The following is a 16,594-nucleotide window of genomic DNA, read 5'->3' on the forward strand; positions in this document are numbered from 1 at the left end:
TCAAAAACAAACTACCAGAATAAAAATCAAATCCAAAAACAACACTCCTGCAACTTAGCCCTTATATGTAGAACCAGCCATTGTTAAATAACTTAATACTTTTCTTTAAATTGTAAGTGTCCATCTAATTTGCTTGGTTGTTTCACAAGTTTAAGCAGAGTTTAGGAAAAAGTTAAATAAAAGTGGCCCTTCGTGTTAAATGTATAAATAAATGAATTGTATGGAAATAGTTTGGGGTATTTATTTCCACAGCAATTAAAAGATGGATACATTTTTTTACAGGTTGCTAATATTTTTTTAAAACCTGAATCACAAGTGACATGAAACTACTTGAACAATACTTGTATTTCAGCTGTACACAGTTGGGTGCTAGAATCAGTATTGTGCACACTCTTTCCAGCAGGTTCTTTGAACTCTACTCTCGTTTGTGAATGGCTGTTCAGTAAAGGTGCCCCCATTGTGCATTTCCATCTTTGTCCCACTGTACATTGAAAGCCTTTATTCACATACAGTGCAACAAATGTTTCAGTTAGGGTTAGGGAATATGTGTGGTCAGCCCGTTCTCCCTACATCCAGCTCAAAAGACACGATAACGTCCAGCAACGGACTCCACTCGAAAATATAGTTATGCAGATTGTTTCCTCTGATATTTTTCCAGTTTTGGATAAGGGAAGTTCAGATTCTCCACAGGTAAGTTCCTATACGACAGCAAAACAGAATGATTGTCAAAGAAGTTGATTACATTTTAACTTGCTTATCTTTTTGTTAGTGGCAAATTACGTAGAATACTTTGAGAAATGATGTGTAAACCCAGGGAATTTACAAACATAAAATTCTGTTACAGGAAATGGTGACTCTTTGATTGTAAAACACGAGGAACTGCTTGTCATTTAAACGCAGTATCTGCTCTTATACAATACACACAAACGGTTTAGCCTTTTTGAATAAATTAAGTGTAAAAAGTAACACTGAAGGTCTTGCCAGTTTGTGACAACACAATATTCTATGATATTCATATACATCCACAGCAGTTATTTCTTTTAGTTCAATATTTGAAACGTAATAATAATGGAGAGTCATACACGTACAAACACATCCGGTTTAATGCACCTGCTTCCTTAGTAAGGCTATTGAGTCACATTAACGGCATGGTATTTCCTGCTTCCTTAGAAGTTCAGTTCTATTATGATTCAGTTAGGGCTTTGCTTTCACTTTACATGACTTGAGTGTGAATGCGTGTAAACTTAGTCAGTATCACAAGAAAAAATCAAGTAAAATGTTCTGAATTTCTTTTACTTGAAATTGTTGTGTTCGTGTTGCGCTATAATATTATAATTGAGAAAATAGTGCTGTTCTTCTGTCCAATATTTAGTTCACAAAGGAGTATACAGAAATTGGCTTTCAAATGTGGTTATTTCATATGTCCCCCAGGCCTATTGGTTCAGTTTCCAATATTAATAACTTCCTGTATACTGTTAGTAATAAGAAGATTGTTTTAACAAACTTTTTTTTACACAGAAATGGGAGACTGGTCCATTCTTGGCCGCTTCCTAACGGAGGTTCAAAACCATTCCACTGTTATTGGCAAGATATGGCTGACGATGCTCCTCATCTTTCGCATCCTGCTTGTTGCGCTGGTGGGGGATGCAGTCTACAGTGACGAGCAGTCCAAGTTCACCTGCAACACCCTCCAGCCCGGATGCAACAACGTCTGCTATGACACTTTTGCCCCCGTGTCACACCTGCGCTTCTGGGTCTTTCAGATTGTCCTGGTCTCCACTCCTTCTATCTTCTACATTGTCTACGTGTTGCAGAAAATCACCAAGAATGAAAAGTTAGAGGATAATAAGAAGGTGGAGGTGGTACCAAGGTCCTCACTTTCCTATGAGAGGGACAAACAGACAGGAGGAGATATAGAGGCAACAATGGAAGCTGGAAGACCCTATAATGCAACCTTTAACAAGGAGGACTGGAGTTTAAGGGAAGGGGAGTGTGAGGGGAAGAGCCTTCAGGAGGAGGAGATTCCAGAGACAGGAAAGGACCCAACAGAGCTCTCAAGCCAAGTGCTACTTATCTACATCATACATGTTTTGCTACGCTCCATCATGGAGATAATCTTCCTTATCGGACAATATTACCTGTTTGGATTTGAAGTTCCACACCTTTTCCGCTGTGAGACTTACCCCTGTCCCAACAGGACTGACTGCTTTGTGTCCCGAGCAACAGAGAAGACCATCTTCCTCAACTTCATGTTCAGCGTCAGTTTAGGTTGCTTCATTTTGAACATTGTAGAGCTGCATTACCTAGGCTGGATTTATATTTTCAGAGTATTGTTCTCGGCGTGCTGCACATGCTGTGATTCCAACGGGAATGCAGGGCAGCAGGCGGATTTATACTCAGACAACAACCCACTGTTACTCGAGCTCAAACACTCTCTGCGAGGCCGGGTGGTGCTGCAGACCACCTCTTCAGTGTCCCGGGATAAGGGCAGCACCGGGGCTCCAATCCAAGGGCCAGCCATCTCCTTCGAGACAGACTCCACACTGGAGTGCACTTCCAAGAGAAATACAGATGAGAAGGAGCGCAGCAGGACGAAGTTACACAACATGGCCAAGATAGGAAGAGGGAAAAAATCATGGCTGTGATTTATTTCAATGAAAAGAATTCTGAGGAACATAAAACAGCATTAAAATAATTCCAATGGGACCTGTTGCTTTGCAGATGTATTTGTATCAATTATGTAATTATTTCAAAGGACATTTATATTTTGTGTTGTATAAAGTGGTTGATAGTAACTATAGCTACATTCAATCTGGCATTATACTTAACCTAAAAGTTAAGGTACTTTAGTATTTCCCTTTCCATCTATTTTAAAATGTCTACTCCATTAATTTATTTGATAACATTAAGTATTCAGACAAAATATTTCCAACCAATCATGTATTGATATTATTGGCTAGGATAAACTTTTTTGATCCCTTGGTGAAATTACCAAGCTAATTATAGGAACAAATATGAGCACCTCCTTTATCAGCTGCATAATAAAAGTGATGAACACAAACATTTAACACAACAAATACAATAATTATGAAATGGGCGGAAGTGCACTTAAAATATGTTATGATTGTAATGCTTTTGTACATTTCCTTACACATTTTGAATTTTTTAACACCTTTACAAATAAGGTTTATATATTTTCTATTTATGACTGCACTTCTATATGTCTTAATGGATTAATATTTAAATAGTTTAAGAATGGGTCATTATGAGTTATTAAGTCAGTGATGATTAAAATGATTCAGGCAATTTCAATGAGAGACAGTTACAAACTCTGTGTATTTGTTTATTTGTAGCTGAGATTTGTTTAACATTCTTGGCTTTAATGTAGTGTGAAGAGATTATATTAGAGAGTGAAGCTTTTTAGGCAAATATTTCTATAAATATAGAGAAATCAATCTTTTTGCTGTGAATAATTAATATATCCAGCTTCACAAAATCTTTATTGGAGAAACCACAAAATATTCTTTAAAAATAGATGGATAATGAGTTTTAAAAGCAGCAACTTCATATTCAGGTGCCCCAATGAGCTACAATACACAAGGGCTCTGATCTAGATTCCTATTGTTTATCATTATGCCAGCATGGAGTGTAAATTGTACAGTGTTTCCTGGGCCATGGAGTAGGCCCAAAGGCTTGATTTTCCTTGAATTGACCTACCAGATATATCTGAACAAACGTGTGCTGTCCTGCATGACAATTGTATCCCATAAGATACAGTCTTCAAAAGCTTGAACTGAAATGTAATCAAAGAAAGAAAATGAATTTTATAAAAGTGGAAGTCACAGATTAATGGCCTGTGACAGCAACAAAAAAACCCCACAATATTGAGACTCGTCCGTGTTTTAAGTTTAAAGGTGAGTCCTTAAAACCAACATTTGGGAGCATTTACCTCTTTAGCCTATGTACCAAAGTAATATACCTGCACAATCAGTTCCAGTAAATAGAAATGACCAGGAGGGGTCACTGCTGTCCGATTTAAACTGGTGATACCTTCAGGTGCTATTGGAATCGCTACTCCTTTACCACAGTTTGAGATAAATTGACGACCCAAATACGATTGTAAGGGAGAGATTTAGCCCACTTTTTCCACATGTATGCTGACACACAATGTTGGATTGTAGGTAACATTATTAGTTAACGGGTGAAATATTCCCTGAATAGTTATACATGTTTCTGGTTTTATTAGTAAGCACACCATTTAATTTTCTACTCAATATATGACCATTATAAACATTACTGCAGAATACACATTTAGAAAAAAACAAACCAAAACATAAACAAGAGGTAGGTTGTGTCCCATTGTCGTCCTAAACCGACCATAAAGCTAAGTTTGTGAAATCGGAGTTTAGGGCAGACATTTGAATGCATCACCAGTACCTACATTTCTCGCACCTACTGTCAATTTCAAGGGAGGAAAATGCTGAAAACTTCAAGCAAGACAACAACGTGGGCCATGACAGGTATGTCAATCTGTTATCTGCTCAAAGCTTTTGCTCTTTGTTATTTTAATTTAATAACATTGTTGTTCTCTCTGCTGAAAGTGTTCCCTAAGGCCACCGGTGCTAGAGAATGAGGGCAAAGCAGCTTAAAGGGAGAACATTATTAAGCTGTGGGCTAGACATAGCGATAACCTAGCTTTAGCATGTATAACGTTAGCCTAGTAAGTTTATAAAAGCTAAAAATAAAAACATTTTCTTATGTCATGTGAAACGTCATCATTAGAATATTCTCATCATTGTAAAGTGCTGTAAAGTGATCGTATAGCCATTTCATAGCCGGTTGTACAATGTAATTAAGTGAGGATTAAGTGCGAATGCACTGTTTATGGGGTGACAAAGGCTACTGCAAGGCATCTAGCTTCCATGGTGAGAATTGTGCACAAATGTTCAGGTGTTCTGCATCACTCTAGTGGTGATTGTGAACATTTAACAGCAAGACAGATCAAAGCTCTTCCTACCAGTGTCTGTATGTAGGGCACTTCACATGTGAAGTGGACATAGACATGTGTCAGTGTATGGAACTAAGGGAACATATATACCAAATCTTTGGTAAATGTATGTTTTCAAGTTATTTCCTGTTCAAATTTCAATGCAATAATAGTACTGTCAGTCCAATTTCACACGGATGACCTGAGGTTGGACAGATCCTTTCCTTCAGTAAAACTAAAAATACTATCAACTTAAAATACTCTACTACGAGTGAAGTCCTGAACTTCAAAATGTAACTCAAGTAAAACTACAACACTATTAGCCTCAAACTGAACTCAAAGTAAAAGGAAAAAGTAATGTTTCTGCATAACGTCCTACTTACAGCAGAATTATTCGCTAAATGTACTCCAAATATCAAAAGTACTTGGTGCAGAATGGATATTTTCACAGTATTATATTATTATGTTTGCTATTTTATCCTGTTTTTATACAAGTAAGAGTATTTTAGTTTGTCAATGTGGACCAAATGTAGATATGTGAAGCACTGTGGAGATGTAGTACAATACTGCATTACAGTATATGTGTTTTTAAATGTACAAAACGAGTAAATGTGAGTGTTAAAATAAATGTACTGGAGTAAAAAGTACGATATTTGCCTCTGAAATGCAGTGTAGTATAAGTAATAAGTAGCAATGAATGGCAATACTCAGCAAGTTCAGCATAAATATGTCAGAAAAGTACTAATACTAAGCAATAATAAGAGCTGTCAGTCGTATTCTACACAGATGACACTAAACTTTTCTTCTGAGTTTGGGATGGGTGTTGATACTTTGGGTGGAAAACAAATGTTTGATTAAAATGATACAAAAATGGCAGCACGAGTTTAGTTATGACATGATAAGCAATACAGTATCTTTGTTGTTTTTGTGTTGCAACGATAAGATGTAGGAAGAATATAAACATTGTGTCAACTGCGAACCTTGGCACCTGATATGGGGTGACTACCAAACGTGTGATTAGATTATTGTCACAAAAACATGTCAAATAAGGGATTTTTTTAAAGGCTTTTATCATATTCCATACATAACATAAATATGACAAACAAAGGAGTATACTGATCTTGTAATACCACCATTTAGAAATAGATAACTCTTTTACAAATAAAAGTTCCACATTTAAAATTGATTAAATTCAACTTTAAGTACAAATAAATTAAAGTTCTCATTCATTGAACAATATAATATAAACATGTACTTCTGAAATCAACCGAGGCCTCTAGTCTAAACCTATGATAAAGTATTTGGTTATATTTTGTATTATCAATCTGAGTCCGAACTAAAGTAACTAAAGCTATGCAAAAAATGAGGTATAATAGTAGCCTGCGTACTTGATCGAAGAATGTAGCAGTAGCAGGAAATACTGCACGCAGTTAGGTACAAGTTGTACTAAAGTTCAGTACTTGAGTATATGTACTTAGTTACTGTGGATCACTGAAAAGACGACATTTTAAACTTGAAGTAAAAAAAGCCTCCTATGTGTCATATCAGTATGTGTTTATTATACTGTATCTGACCTCTTTCAAACCAATGTTTAGACTGATGAAATGAATGTTTTGGGACCATTTAGAAGTTGGATTAATTTAAGGGATTTGATTAGTTTTAGCTTTTAAATATTTCTGACCTGAACATAGATGTGTTAGTAAGATACATTTTCTTTTTTAAGACTTCAGATAGCTTAATTGGGTGTCCCATTTCTCAATTTTGTCTTATGATTGTACTTGTGTTTGTTGGTGAATTTAAGGAATTAAATCCTTTGAGGAATTTGAAGTGCAGCTCTGTTTTGCACATTTGACATATTGCATGTGCAATTACAGATGTGCATGCCAAACAAGATTGGCGTTGAAGTTCATGAGTCAGTATTACCCTAGTAACTTTATTCATATTCTTTCCTAACCGTCCCTTCTTTTTCCTATTCCTTACAGATAACATCATCGGTCCGTAGATGCTTTCTCATCATTTGCAAAACGGTTATTTTGTTGCTGTTAACATTTCAAACTGATAGAACATTTCAGAAACATTTGAGCATGTTTCACCTTATTAAGAAAGAGAAGGAGAAGGACCTGGGCAAGAAGGAGAGAAAAGAGAAGAAAGAGCGTATGTCCCAGGCCGAGTTGAAGAGCCTGGAAGAGATGAGCATTCGTAGAGGATTCTTCCACCTCAACCGAGGTAGCATTAAGAGGGACTCTAAGGGAAGACTGGAGATCTCTAGTCCTATCCCAATCAAGGTGGCTACCAACATGGAGCTCAGCCTGACAGATCTGGAGGTGGAGCACCTTCGCAGCGCCCTGGGGCAGGACATGGGGCAGGACATGGGGCAGGAAATGGGGCAAATGAGTGCAAGTCCCTCTGGTGAAGACGTGAAGTTAAATGAACTGGACCTTCAGCGCAGCTCTGTAAAGGAGAGAGCGGCCAGGTTTGGGGAACTGAACTCCGCGGCTACCCAGAGGCACGTGTCTTTTTCCCAGAAGGAGGCTTCGCATCTGTATCGGCAAAACTGGAGAAGATCTTCTTTCAAGTGCCGCTCCAAGCCAAACTTCCGTAAGGTTCACATTCCTGAGATGGTGGAGAAGACCTTCCCAGGTGCTGACCTACAGTTGCCCATTCTTGTTGCTCCACCAATACCAGATCCAAGGGAGCTGGAGATACAGCGGCGCAATACTGGGGATTTCGGGTTCTCTTTGCGGAGAACCACCATGCTAGACAGGCAGCCTGATGGCGGGGTGTGTCGGCGCGTTGTGCACTTTGCCGAACCAGGTGCCGGAACAAAGGACCGGGCTCTAGGTCTGGTTCCAGGAGACAGGCTGGTGGAAATAAACGGGATCAATGTGGAGAACAAGAACCGGGATGAGATAGTGGAAATGATCCGTCAGTCTGGAGAGTCGGTCCGGCTCAAGGTGCAGCCCATTTTGGAGCTGAGTGAGTTGAACCGCAGCTGGCTGAAGAACACTGAAGGCCTTCACAAAGATTTCCCTGAGGTGAGTAGTACTAATAATCAATATTTATCTCTTCTTAGTAAACAAAATTCCAACTTGCAATTCTACTTTTTATGATTCTGTCGTCCTTAATAAGAGTGTCGTGATATACTGGTATTGACGATAACTGTGATATTAAAAATGATAATATAGCATAAATAATCCAGTGCCACTTGTATTTTGAGTTTTATTAATACCAACAAAAAATTATCAGGATGAAGAATGTTAAGGATGAACCTGACATTTTTTGATGACAAGAATCTTTTAATTTCAGATTTTTTATAAATAATTCTTCATATTTGAACTGCAATGAGAAACAAAGTTTGTTTTGTTTAGGGCTGATTTAGAAAAAAAAATACTTATTGCGATTATTTAGACTGTGAATTTGAGATTCTTTAGAATAATGATTATACTGTAGGCCGGACTTCTGCTCAAACACACAATTTAATTATATTTTCAAAATGTATACATCACAATATTGCAATTTTGATCAAATTGTGATGAATTGTGCGGCTCTAATGTTTCTTCCTGGAAATGTGTTTGAGGTTTTTAAAACTAAACCTGGGGTAAATTTACCAAAAATGATCTTTTTGTTGTCTTCTTGTCTGTGGTAATGCACCTTGCACCCACATGTAGTGGATTAAAGATGTCTGGATCATGGGGGAACTCTAATGACACTGGTAATGTGCTTTTGTGCTTGCATGTATGGGGGAGTGTGTGTTTTGAAAGAGAGAATGTGTTCTGTGTATATATAATCCCCCCCCTCCCCCCACTCCTTTGACACCAAACAATGGGACGCTGAAAGAAAACAACGGCCCAAGCGCCACCACAGACCATGGCCATATGGTCTTGTAAGATTTGGCTAAGAGCCCATTCAGATCTTTTCACTTGGATAAGCATGCGCAACAAGTAGAGGAGCATGCTAAACTCTTTATTAGCTGGCACAACAAACACCATCGTTTGAGCCTTCTTAAGTATCTTTAGACAGTGGGTGACATAGACTGTGGCTCACCTTAGGCATGTGCTGTTATTTGAGCGCTCTGCATTTGAACATAAATGCTTGTGGCTTGCGTTTGTAGATTTTATACAGTAATTATAACAAAAAAGTCTTGGTTAAGGCTTATCAGTTCCACTGTAAGGACACTGTGTCAAAATCAGAATACTGTTTGATATCGTTACGCCTTCTCAGGTAAATTACAGTGTGTAAATTCATTTTGATGTATGGCATAAACATGTGTCAAATGCTATGCTTTGTAGTGACCAGCAGGGGGCAACTCTACCTGTTGCAAAAAGAAGGAAGATTGTATAGAAGTCTATGAGAAACGTCACTACTTCCAACTCGATTGATTACGCCCAGAAACATTTGTTTTCTTAATGAGTTTTTGGTGTCGATTGCTAGTTTGAGGTTTTCTGAAACACAACACAATGTTTATTTGGAAAATGTTGGTTCCATTGCAGGTAAACGACAGATAATGTGGGCTTTAGTGCGGGATATTTTGTTATTTACCGGTCACTGCCACAATGGTTGTCTGGTTTTAGGTGCCCCCCATGTTTTTGTCTCAGAATTTTAACCCAATCAGAGTGTTTTTATGAAAGTTAATTAGAAAATTCGGTTGCTTGGATTGTTGTTTGGGTACAAATGCAAATGCTGTATTATACAAGGCTGGTGTGTACACATCTAAGACATTATAGCAGTGAAACAAAGACACACCTGCCATTAGTGATATGTGCTCATTTGCTATTCGTGTTAATCACATTGTCTCATTTTCTATCCAATGCTTTTACTCATTTTACCATATAGGAATGACATGAGGCTATACGTCGGAATTATTAACACAATGTCTTTACTTCGTCCTACATTCAACTGATCTTTATGATAATCATGTAAAAATCAGGATGTGGATGTGAGAGTGACCTAGAACCAACAGCGCTATTTATAGGTGGTTATTATAAGATCCAGATTCTGTATCTAGAACTCTGCAACAGAGAGAACCAGGATGCATGCACACATTTTGCACATTGGTTAAGTTTAGTTATGTTAGAAAGCTGGTCTGTTTGATCAAGCCTATTTCTTGCAAGACGTTTTATACCCCTCTATTTGACGAAATGTGCGCTAAAAATGAAGTTAGCTTATCTTAGCACTGGAAATAGGAGGAAACAGCTAGCCTAGAACTGTCCAAAAGTCAAACAAAGTAGGTCTTTAAAAGCATCTTTAAAACTCATAAATAACATGTACCTATATCTTTTTTCTGGTATCTGTGTCTAGTTTGTGGACTAGTATTTGGCTTTAGGCTTTTATAAAAAGGAGCTGGTTATTTAACAAAAAACATTCAGGTTTGGTATCTTATGAAGACCTACAGCACTCTCCCTCTGTCTGCTGTCTCTCTCTTCAGTAACATCGAGGCTGCCTGATACACCCCTCATCTTAACACACAAACATTTGTGTCTTGATCACTTCTCAAGAAACAGAACGTTTAAATGTGCCTCACTTTATTCTGGGCCTAAATAAAATGTTTCATGGCAAGGCCAAGTATGCACAGCTGAGCACTTGAACCTTTTGTCCATTGGGTGGCAGTCATTGCCCACATTTCACACTCCAGAGCAACTATTCTCACAGCTTTCCTAAGCTTTCAGTGTCTTTCCTGATTGACCGTAAGCTCTTCCTAATATAGTGACACCAGTCCACACTGATCATTGTTACATAAAGGCACATTAAGAGGTGATAATATTAAAAGTTTGAAAATTTAAATTAGCAAATGGTTTAATCTTCTCCCCAAGCTGACCAATAAATGACCCCCAACCCCCCTTCAGTGGGGTGATGCTACAACATCAGAGTATTAGCACTGGTAGGATTAACAAACGTACATTTCCCCGCTGTGGGACTAAGAAAGGATTCCTGATTCTGATTCTGATTAAAAAGAGGATGGGCTTCCCAGAAAAAAGCAGTTAGGTTCACAGATTACTTTTTAAAATTCAAATGTTCGGTGTTTAGTCTTTACATACATTTCATATTTAATAATTATGTACTATTGCCCTGGTTCCCTGTCAAGGTTGAACACAGACTTACAGAAAGCCAGGACTTAAATAAAAGCTGAATATTGGGAGGTGATAAAGTGCAGCTGTAGGAGGTCAGGTGATTGGAGGGCTAATGGGGAACAGGTGAAACCAATTAGGCAAGGACAGACAATCAAACAGGCGGGAAAACACAGGAAGTAAAAACAGACATGATATAGATTGAAAAGCGTTAAAATAAAAAAGGAAACACAAAGACAAAGATTATGACACCATGTCTGTCATTCAATAATACACAGGTACTCAGACACACCCTAATCATGTCAGCCATTATGGAAGCACCTACAAAATATTATTTTGTAAATGGATTTATTACTTTTTAAATATTCAGCTCTTTTTTATGTTTGGTGGAAAATAAAATAAAAGCAAGCGCTTGTTCAAGGATTATAGTGCAATCCACATTTAGCAGTTAATTCATAATTTCTAAAATTCTAATCACAATGATCATAATGATTGCATTCTTCATCTACTCTCAACACACAAAAGACATCTCGTAATTGAGAGTCATTGGTTGATTTATGAAGTTTTTATGAAACTTTTTGTGGGCTTTTTCAACTGTGTTCAGTGTTAGTGTCTCTGGCTGTAAAGTAAGACACTGTTTCATTATCTGCCCCTTAAACACTTTTCGGCTCCTTAAATCACGTCCAAGTGGTCAACATTCCTGAAGAAGTCCTGATTTTCAGGAATACCATTTGGGTCACATCCTGGAATATTCGGAGGACTGCAGCATGATGTCCCATGATTCATGTTTACGCCAAAGCATGGACACTGGTCAGCGATTTCAGCCTGCTTATCTTGGATTACACTGTAATCTGAAATGACCAGCTTCCATCAATTTGTTTTATTTCACAAGTATTCTGTCTTCATATTTTCATAGTCTTCTATATTTTGGTGTGACTGGTTAGCTCTGCCATTTCTAACAGGGACAGCAAACAAAGTTAAAAGGGGTTTGGTAAATTAATACATTGCAGTTATAGCTGTGGAGAAACATCTAGTAAGTTGCATTTATTTCTAACGTGGTTTGAACAGATTCCATATTATTGAAGGCTTGATCTGGGTCAGAATCAGCATGGTTATGGTATAAAATCCCTATCTTGGATCTGCAGTAGCCATGTGTAGACAAACATCCAGCATGATGCTGTGTCCCAGTAACTGACTCTGGGGATTATCAAACCGGGCTAGATAGAGCAGCTAGGCCATGCATATGTGAGCCTCTTATTTCACCATGAGGAGGAAATGCCATGTAGCAGATTATAGCTTTTTTCTGTTGCAGGAAGGCTCTATTTTTAAACATTATCATTACAAATATGCTTCTCATGTTTCTGATAAATTACATCAGACACCCTATTGATGCTTTCACTGGTTATTTTATAAATTAAACTGTTAATGAGTTTATAAAGAGGAAACTAGCAAGCCTAGATTGGATTAGCTCATCACTGCCCAGTCAAGCCTGTTGGTACATTTCCGTGTGTTTATTTGTTGATATACTCCATTTGGCACCAATGAGCTGGATACCAACCTCCAGACAACTCATCACCAACAGTATTGAAGTCATTAAAGTTAAATCCATGTCTAGAAATGTTGTTTTGATTGGGAGAATAGTGTAATTAACATTTTTAATCTGACTTTTAAAAATAAAGTTATTCTTTAGTACAGTATTTGTATTTGTTGTATTCCTTGGTTTGTGTCCTGTAACCAATGCTTTGTGCGTCATTATTTTTTTTCACCAAACAATAAATCATCAAGAATGTAGGTCAGTAGTGTGCTTAAGCACAACCCTCTATGAAATAGAGAGTGTAATGCATTAGTTAACAGCTCCCTCTGTGGTGGATAAAGCATGGTGAGGAACATACAGCTCCGGAAAAAAACCACTCCAAATGTTTCTTAAATCTTTATCTCTACATGTATGGCAGCCATTCCAGTGTCTGTTGAATTCCAGAGAAATGTTGTCAGTAGTTTATAGAATACAAATAAACAAAAAATAAAAATCATTTAACTCAAAGACATACCTATAAATAATAAAACAAGAGAAAATGATAATGCTGAAGTGGTCTCTTAATTTTTTCCGCAGCTGTACTGAAAGACACGGTGTGGCCTTCGAGACATTTCGGAACTTTGGTTCTTTACATGTTTGTGCATGATCATCTGATGATTATTAACAATTCCTTACCTTACAGAAAGTGAATAGGATTCCTGATTTATGTGTAAAATTCAAATCAGTATTGTCCGTATATTATTGCGGAGGGGATAGGAAGATTACAAAAATTCCATTTGGAGTCTGTTCGGAGAAATGTTGGATTTATTAGTGAGCCATAGATCTCTGTATCACATCTCAACCTCTTAATTGTGTTATTGTGGCTTTCGTGTTCCCATCAAATTTAAATGGCACTTTAAAGTTTGTATTCCACCTGTCACAGATGAGGAAGACCACCCCTCTAATTCCCCGTCACTAGGATAACAGCGTGGCGGTGAAAAGTGCCAGTGTTAATTGATGGGCTTCTGCAAATTCTATTTATAGCGCCTCTGTATTTCAGCAGCTGTCCCTCTTCTATCTGCCTGTCCAGCTGCTCTCACATTACCCCCCCTCCTCCACTCCTCAGACCACAGCTTTATTACTGTGCTGTGCTGACTGTGACCCCGCCCTCGTCGATGCCCTCCCACTCACTCTGGCCTAGTGAGGGTGAGCTCTTTGTAGACCCGGGTCCTAGCCTGCCGTGCACCGCTCGTGTGACAGAGCGAAGATTGGAAGGTTAACCAGGCTTTAAGAGAAGGTAATGGGCGCCCGCCTCTGGTGGACTGTGTGTGTGGTGAGCGGTGTGATCTGCTCAGGGTGTACATGCTCTGCTTAGCAGTTCCATTTGGGCTCTGATGGCGTCTGAGAATGGCCTCCTTTTGCTGCTGAAACTATTTATAGGAGTTGACTCTGATGAAAGCAGGTCCAGAGATGGTGAAACATGTCGCTGCAAGCCTCATTTTTGCTCTGTCCACTCTCAAAGTTATAATACATTTTTGTTCCAAACCTTTATTGAAAAGTTGTGATAGGTATGAGACAATTTGTGGCATGTTTAATTGGTTCAGTTGGTTGATTAATATAGATGCAAGCGTGAAAATTGCAAGTATGTTTGTTTGATTCCTTTGTCAATCAGTTGTTAATATGCCTGGCTTTTGCAGATTGCAACACTTATTTCTGTCGTCCATGATAGCCCTTTGCTGATTAGATTCTAATGTGGTGCCACAATTTTTGAATGTTATAAGCAATTAAATGGCCGTTATCAGTCATGCACATAATGGGCCAAACAGAACCTATATTGTACAAGTGAAAGTGAAAACAACACTTAAAAAGTGGTTTAACTGAAAGATACATTACAAAAAAATACTTTCTGAATGTTTAGGCAACACAACTATTAATAATTAATATTTTAAATCCTTTGGTTACAATATGAAAAGTGAAATTGAAACTTGTGAGCACAACTACAACAACACGTTTTACCTGGGAAGTAAACACCGGCCTTCTGTGTAAATGTCCTTGGTTTTTCCTTTTTCACCTTCAGCCTTTCCTCCTTTAATAATAACTACTGTGCAAGAATTCTTTGACGTCTTCTTCAATTCTGTGATTAACTGTGTTAAAAGAACTACAAGTTGTTGTATCAGGCCCCTTCTTACCCACATCTATGGGGCTGACTACTACTGCTAACAGCCATTCAATCAGCTGATAACATTCAAACTGGCTGGAGAACATTTGCAATCATTTAATCAGACATAAACTTCTTGACAAATACTTATAGAAACCAGTAATTGTGAGTATGACCCTCATTTAACCTAAACCACTTGAATCAGACTTCTTGTCCATTTTGAAGTTTTCTAGTCTCTTGATAGATCTTCATGTCCATGTCTCCCATTTGTCTTTGGTAGTGTGAAGTAAACAAACTATTTTCATATGTTTGTCCCCAGGGCTGCATGGTCCCACTGCCCTGTTGTGTGTCTAATCATTCCATACATTTAATCTCTACGTCCACCAGCTTTGTTCCATGACTCCTGGCCTGTCTCCATGGCGTACAAATCACGCTTTTCATTCTGGGAGCGAAAGGGAAGTCTTGTTTTTCTGTGTTTTGTTCAGATCCTATACTCTTGCTGTTTCTAATGATCATTTTTTCTAAAATATAACATTATGTTGACGGAGAAAGGTGTGGTCTAAATGTGAGGTTTGATTTTTTTGTTTTCATGTTGCTTCCCATTGTGTAGGTTGAGACCAAGCCAGATGTAAGTTTTTATCACCAGCATGCTTTTGAGTACTAACTCACTTGATAAAAACAGTTTGTGTGCTGTGGTACAAAAAAGCAGAACATAAAATGGTCACTTCTGATGATTTTGACCTGCAAGTCATTTCTAAATCAATAGTTATTCTTTACTCAAAGGGAAACTTCTGTTTTAAGAATATAACAAAAGCATGAATTTGATAAAAGACGGTATGTAACAATTTAGTCTTGTCATTCTCAACACTGAGCATCACAGTGTATGCATGTGTCCACAACATTTAAATCATGTTTACTTTCAGGGTTTTCTCATTTAAATGCATTGTGTGCGTCCTTGTGTGAGTACATTTCTGAAAGTTTGCCAATACGGCTTCTAAGATACACCGATGGAAATACACCTGCTGATAAATCATTTCAAAAAAGGACCTTACACAAAGTTTCTGAATGCAGAAAATGCTTTATATTTCTGATATTTTTGTGTAATGTACACATAGTGCCCAACTATCATGCTTACTGCTTGTTCTGTAAAAAAATATTCTGGATTCACTCCTGAGCTACAGGCAAATACATTCTACTACAACAAGGTTGAGCTTTTCATAGCTATCCAGCCAAAATCATTCAATAAATGGAGGTCATGTTACTGAAAAGTACGTCCTCGTAGACAGGAAAGTAAAAAGAAAAGTGAACCACATAAAACATAGAGTCTCACCTCCTCTGGAATGGCGTTTTCTAATGGTTAATTCTATATCGATATTACTATACTATACATGAATAGCATTTTTCTGTAAAGCTCAAGAATATCAAAAGTTGATCCAGTTCATGTACAAAAGAATAGAAAGAGATGACCATGTACAATTCAATGAGTCTTTCATCTCAAAAAGTCTATTCAAAAGCTGAACAATTCAACATTTATGTCTTTTGTCTGGAGATTCCCATCTTCACAAATGCCCAAAACTAAATTCAATATAATAACCCATCACAAGGAATGCAAAAGCGTACATCTTGTACTTTCAAAGAAACCCTGAACACCACAAGCAGACATAGGACATGCATGAAATTACAATAACATTGAAATCTTTGACAGTGTATCTTTTCCAGGCATGGGATTAATCCTCAGTGTATCTGCCCTGCTCTGTTTGTATCCAGTCTAATGTAGATAGTACTCAGCCTGAGGCCATCGCTAAACCCGGGCTAGTCACAGGAAGTGGTCCACCCTCAACGGCATCATCAGCCGAAGAGACAAAATCTAC

The 16,594-nt window shown here is 37.8% G+C and overlaps 2 protein-coding genes across 2 annotated transcripts in view; both read left to right on the forward strand.

Moving 5' to 3' along the window:
- The first annotated feature begins 498 nt into the window (after positions 1–498).
- On the forward strand, positions 499–2,645 carry LOC134872437 (gap junction delta-2 protein-like). The gene is made up of 2 exons (XM_063895732.1): positions 499–690; positions 1,519–2,645. Exon 2 carries the CDS (start codon positions 1,521–1,523, stop codon positions 2,643–2,645), a length of 1,125 nt encoding a protein of 374 aa, XP_063751802.1. The 5' UTR covers positions 499–690; positions 1,519–1,520.
- Positions 2,646–4,438: 1,793 nt separating this feature from the next.
- LOC134872617 (unconventional myosin-XVIIIa-like) overlaps positions 4,439–16,594 on the forward strand; it is a 93,206-nt gene continuing 81,050 nt past the window's right edge. The window contains exons 1-2 of the mRNA XM_063895995.1: positions 4,439–4,520; positions 6,970–8,022. Of these exons, the coding sequence (XP_063752065.1) occupies positions 7,072–8,022 (951 nt within the window). The 5' untranslated portion in view covers positions 4,439–4,520; positions 6,970–7,071. The remainder of the gene's footprint in view (positions 4,521–6,969; positions 8,023–16,594) is intronic.

Source organism: Eleginops maclovinus, chromosome 11 (assembly GCF_036324505.1).
Source record: "Eleginops maclovinus isolate JMC-PN-2008 ecotype Puerto Natales chromosome 11, JC_Emac_rtc_rv5, whole genome shotgun sequence".
Taxonomy (NCBI): Eukaryota; Metazoa; Chordata; class Actinopteri; order Perciformes; family Eleginopidae; genus Eleginops; species Eleginops maclovinus.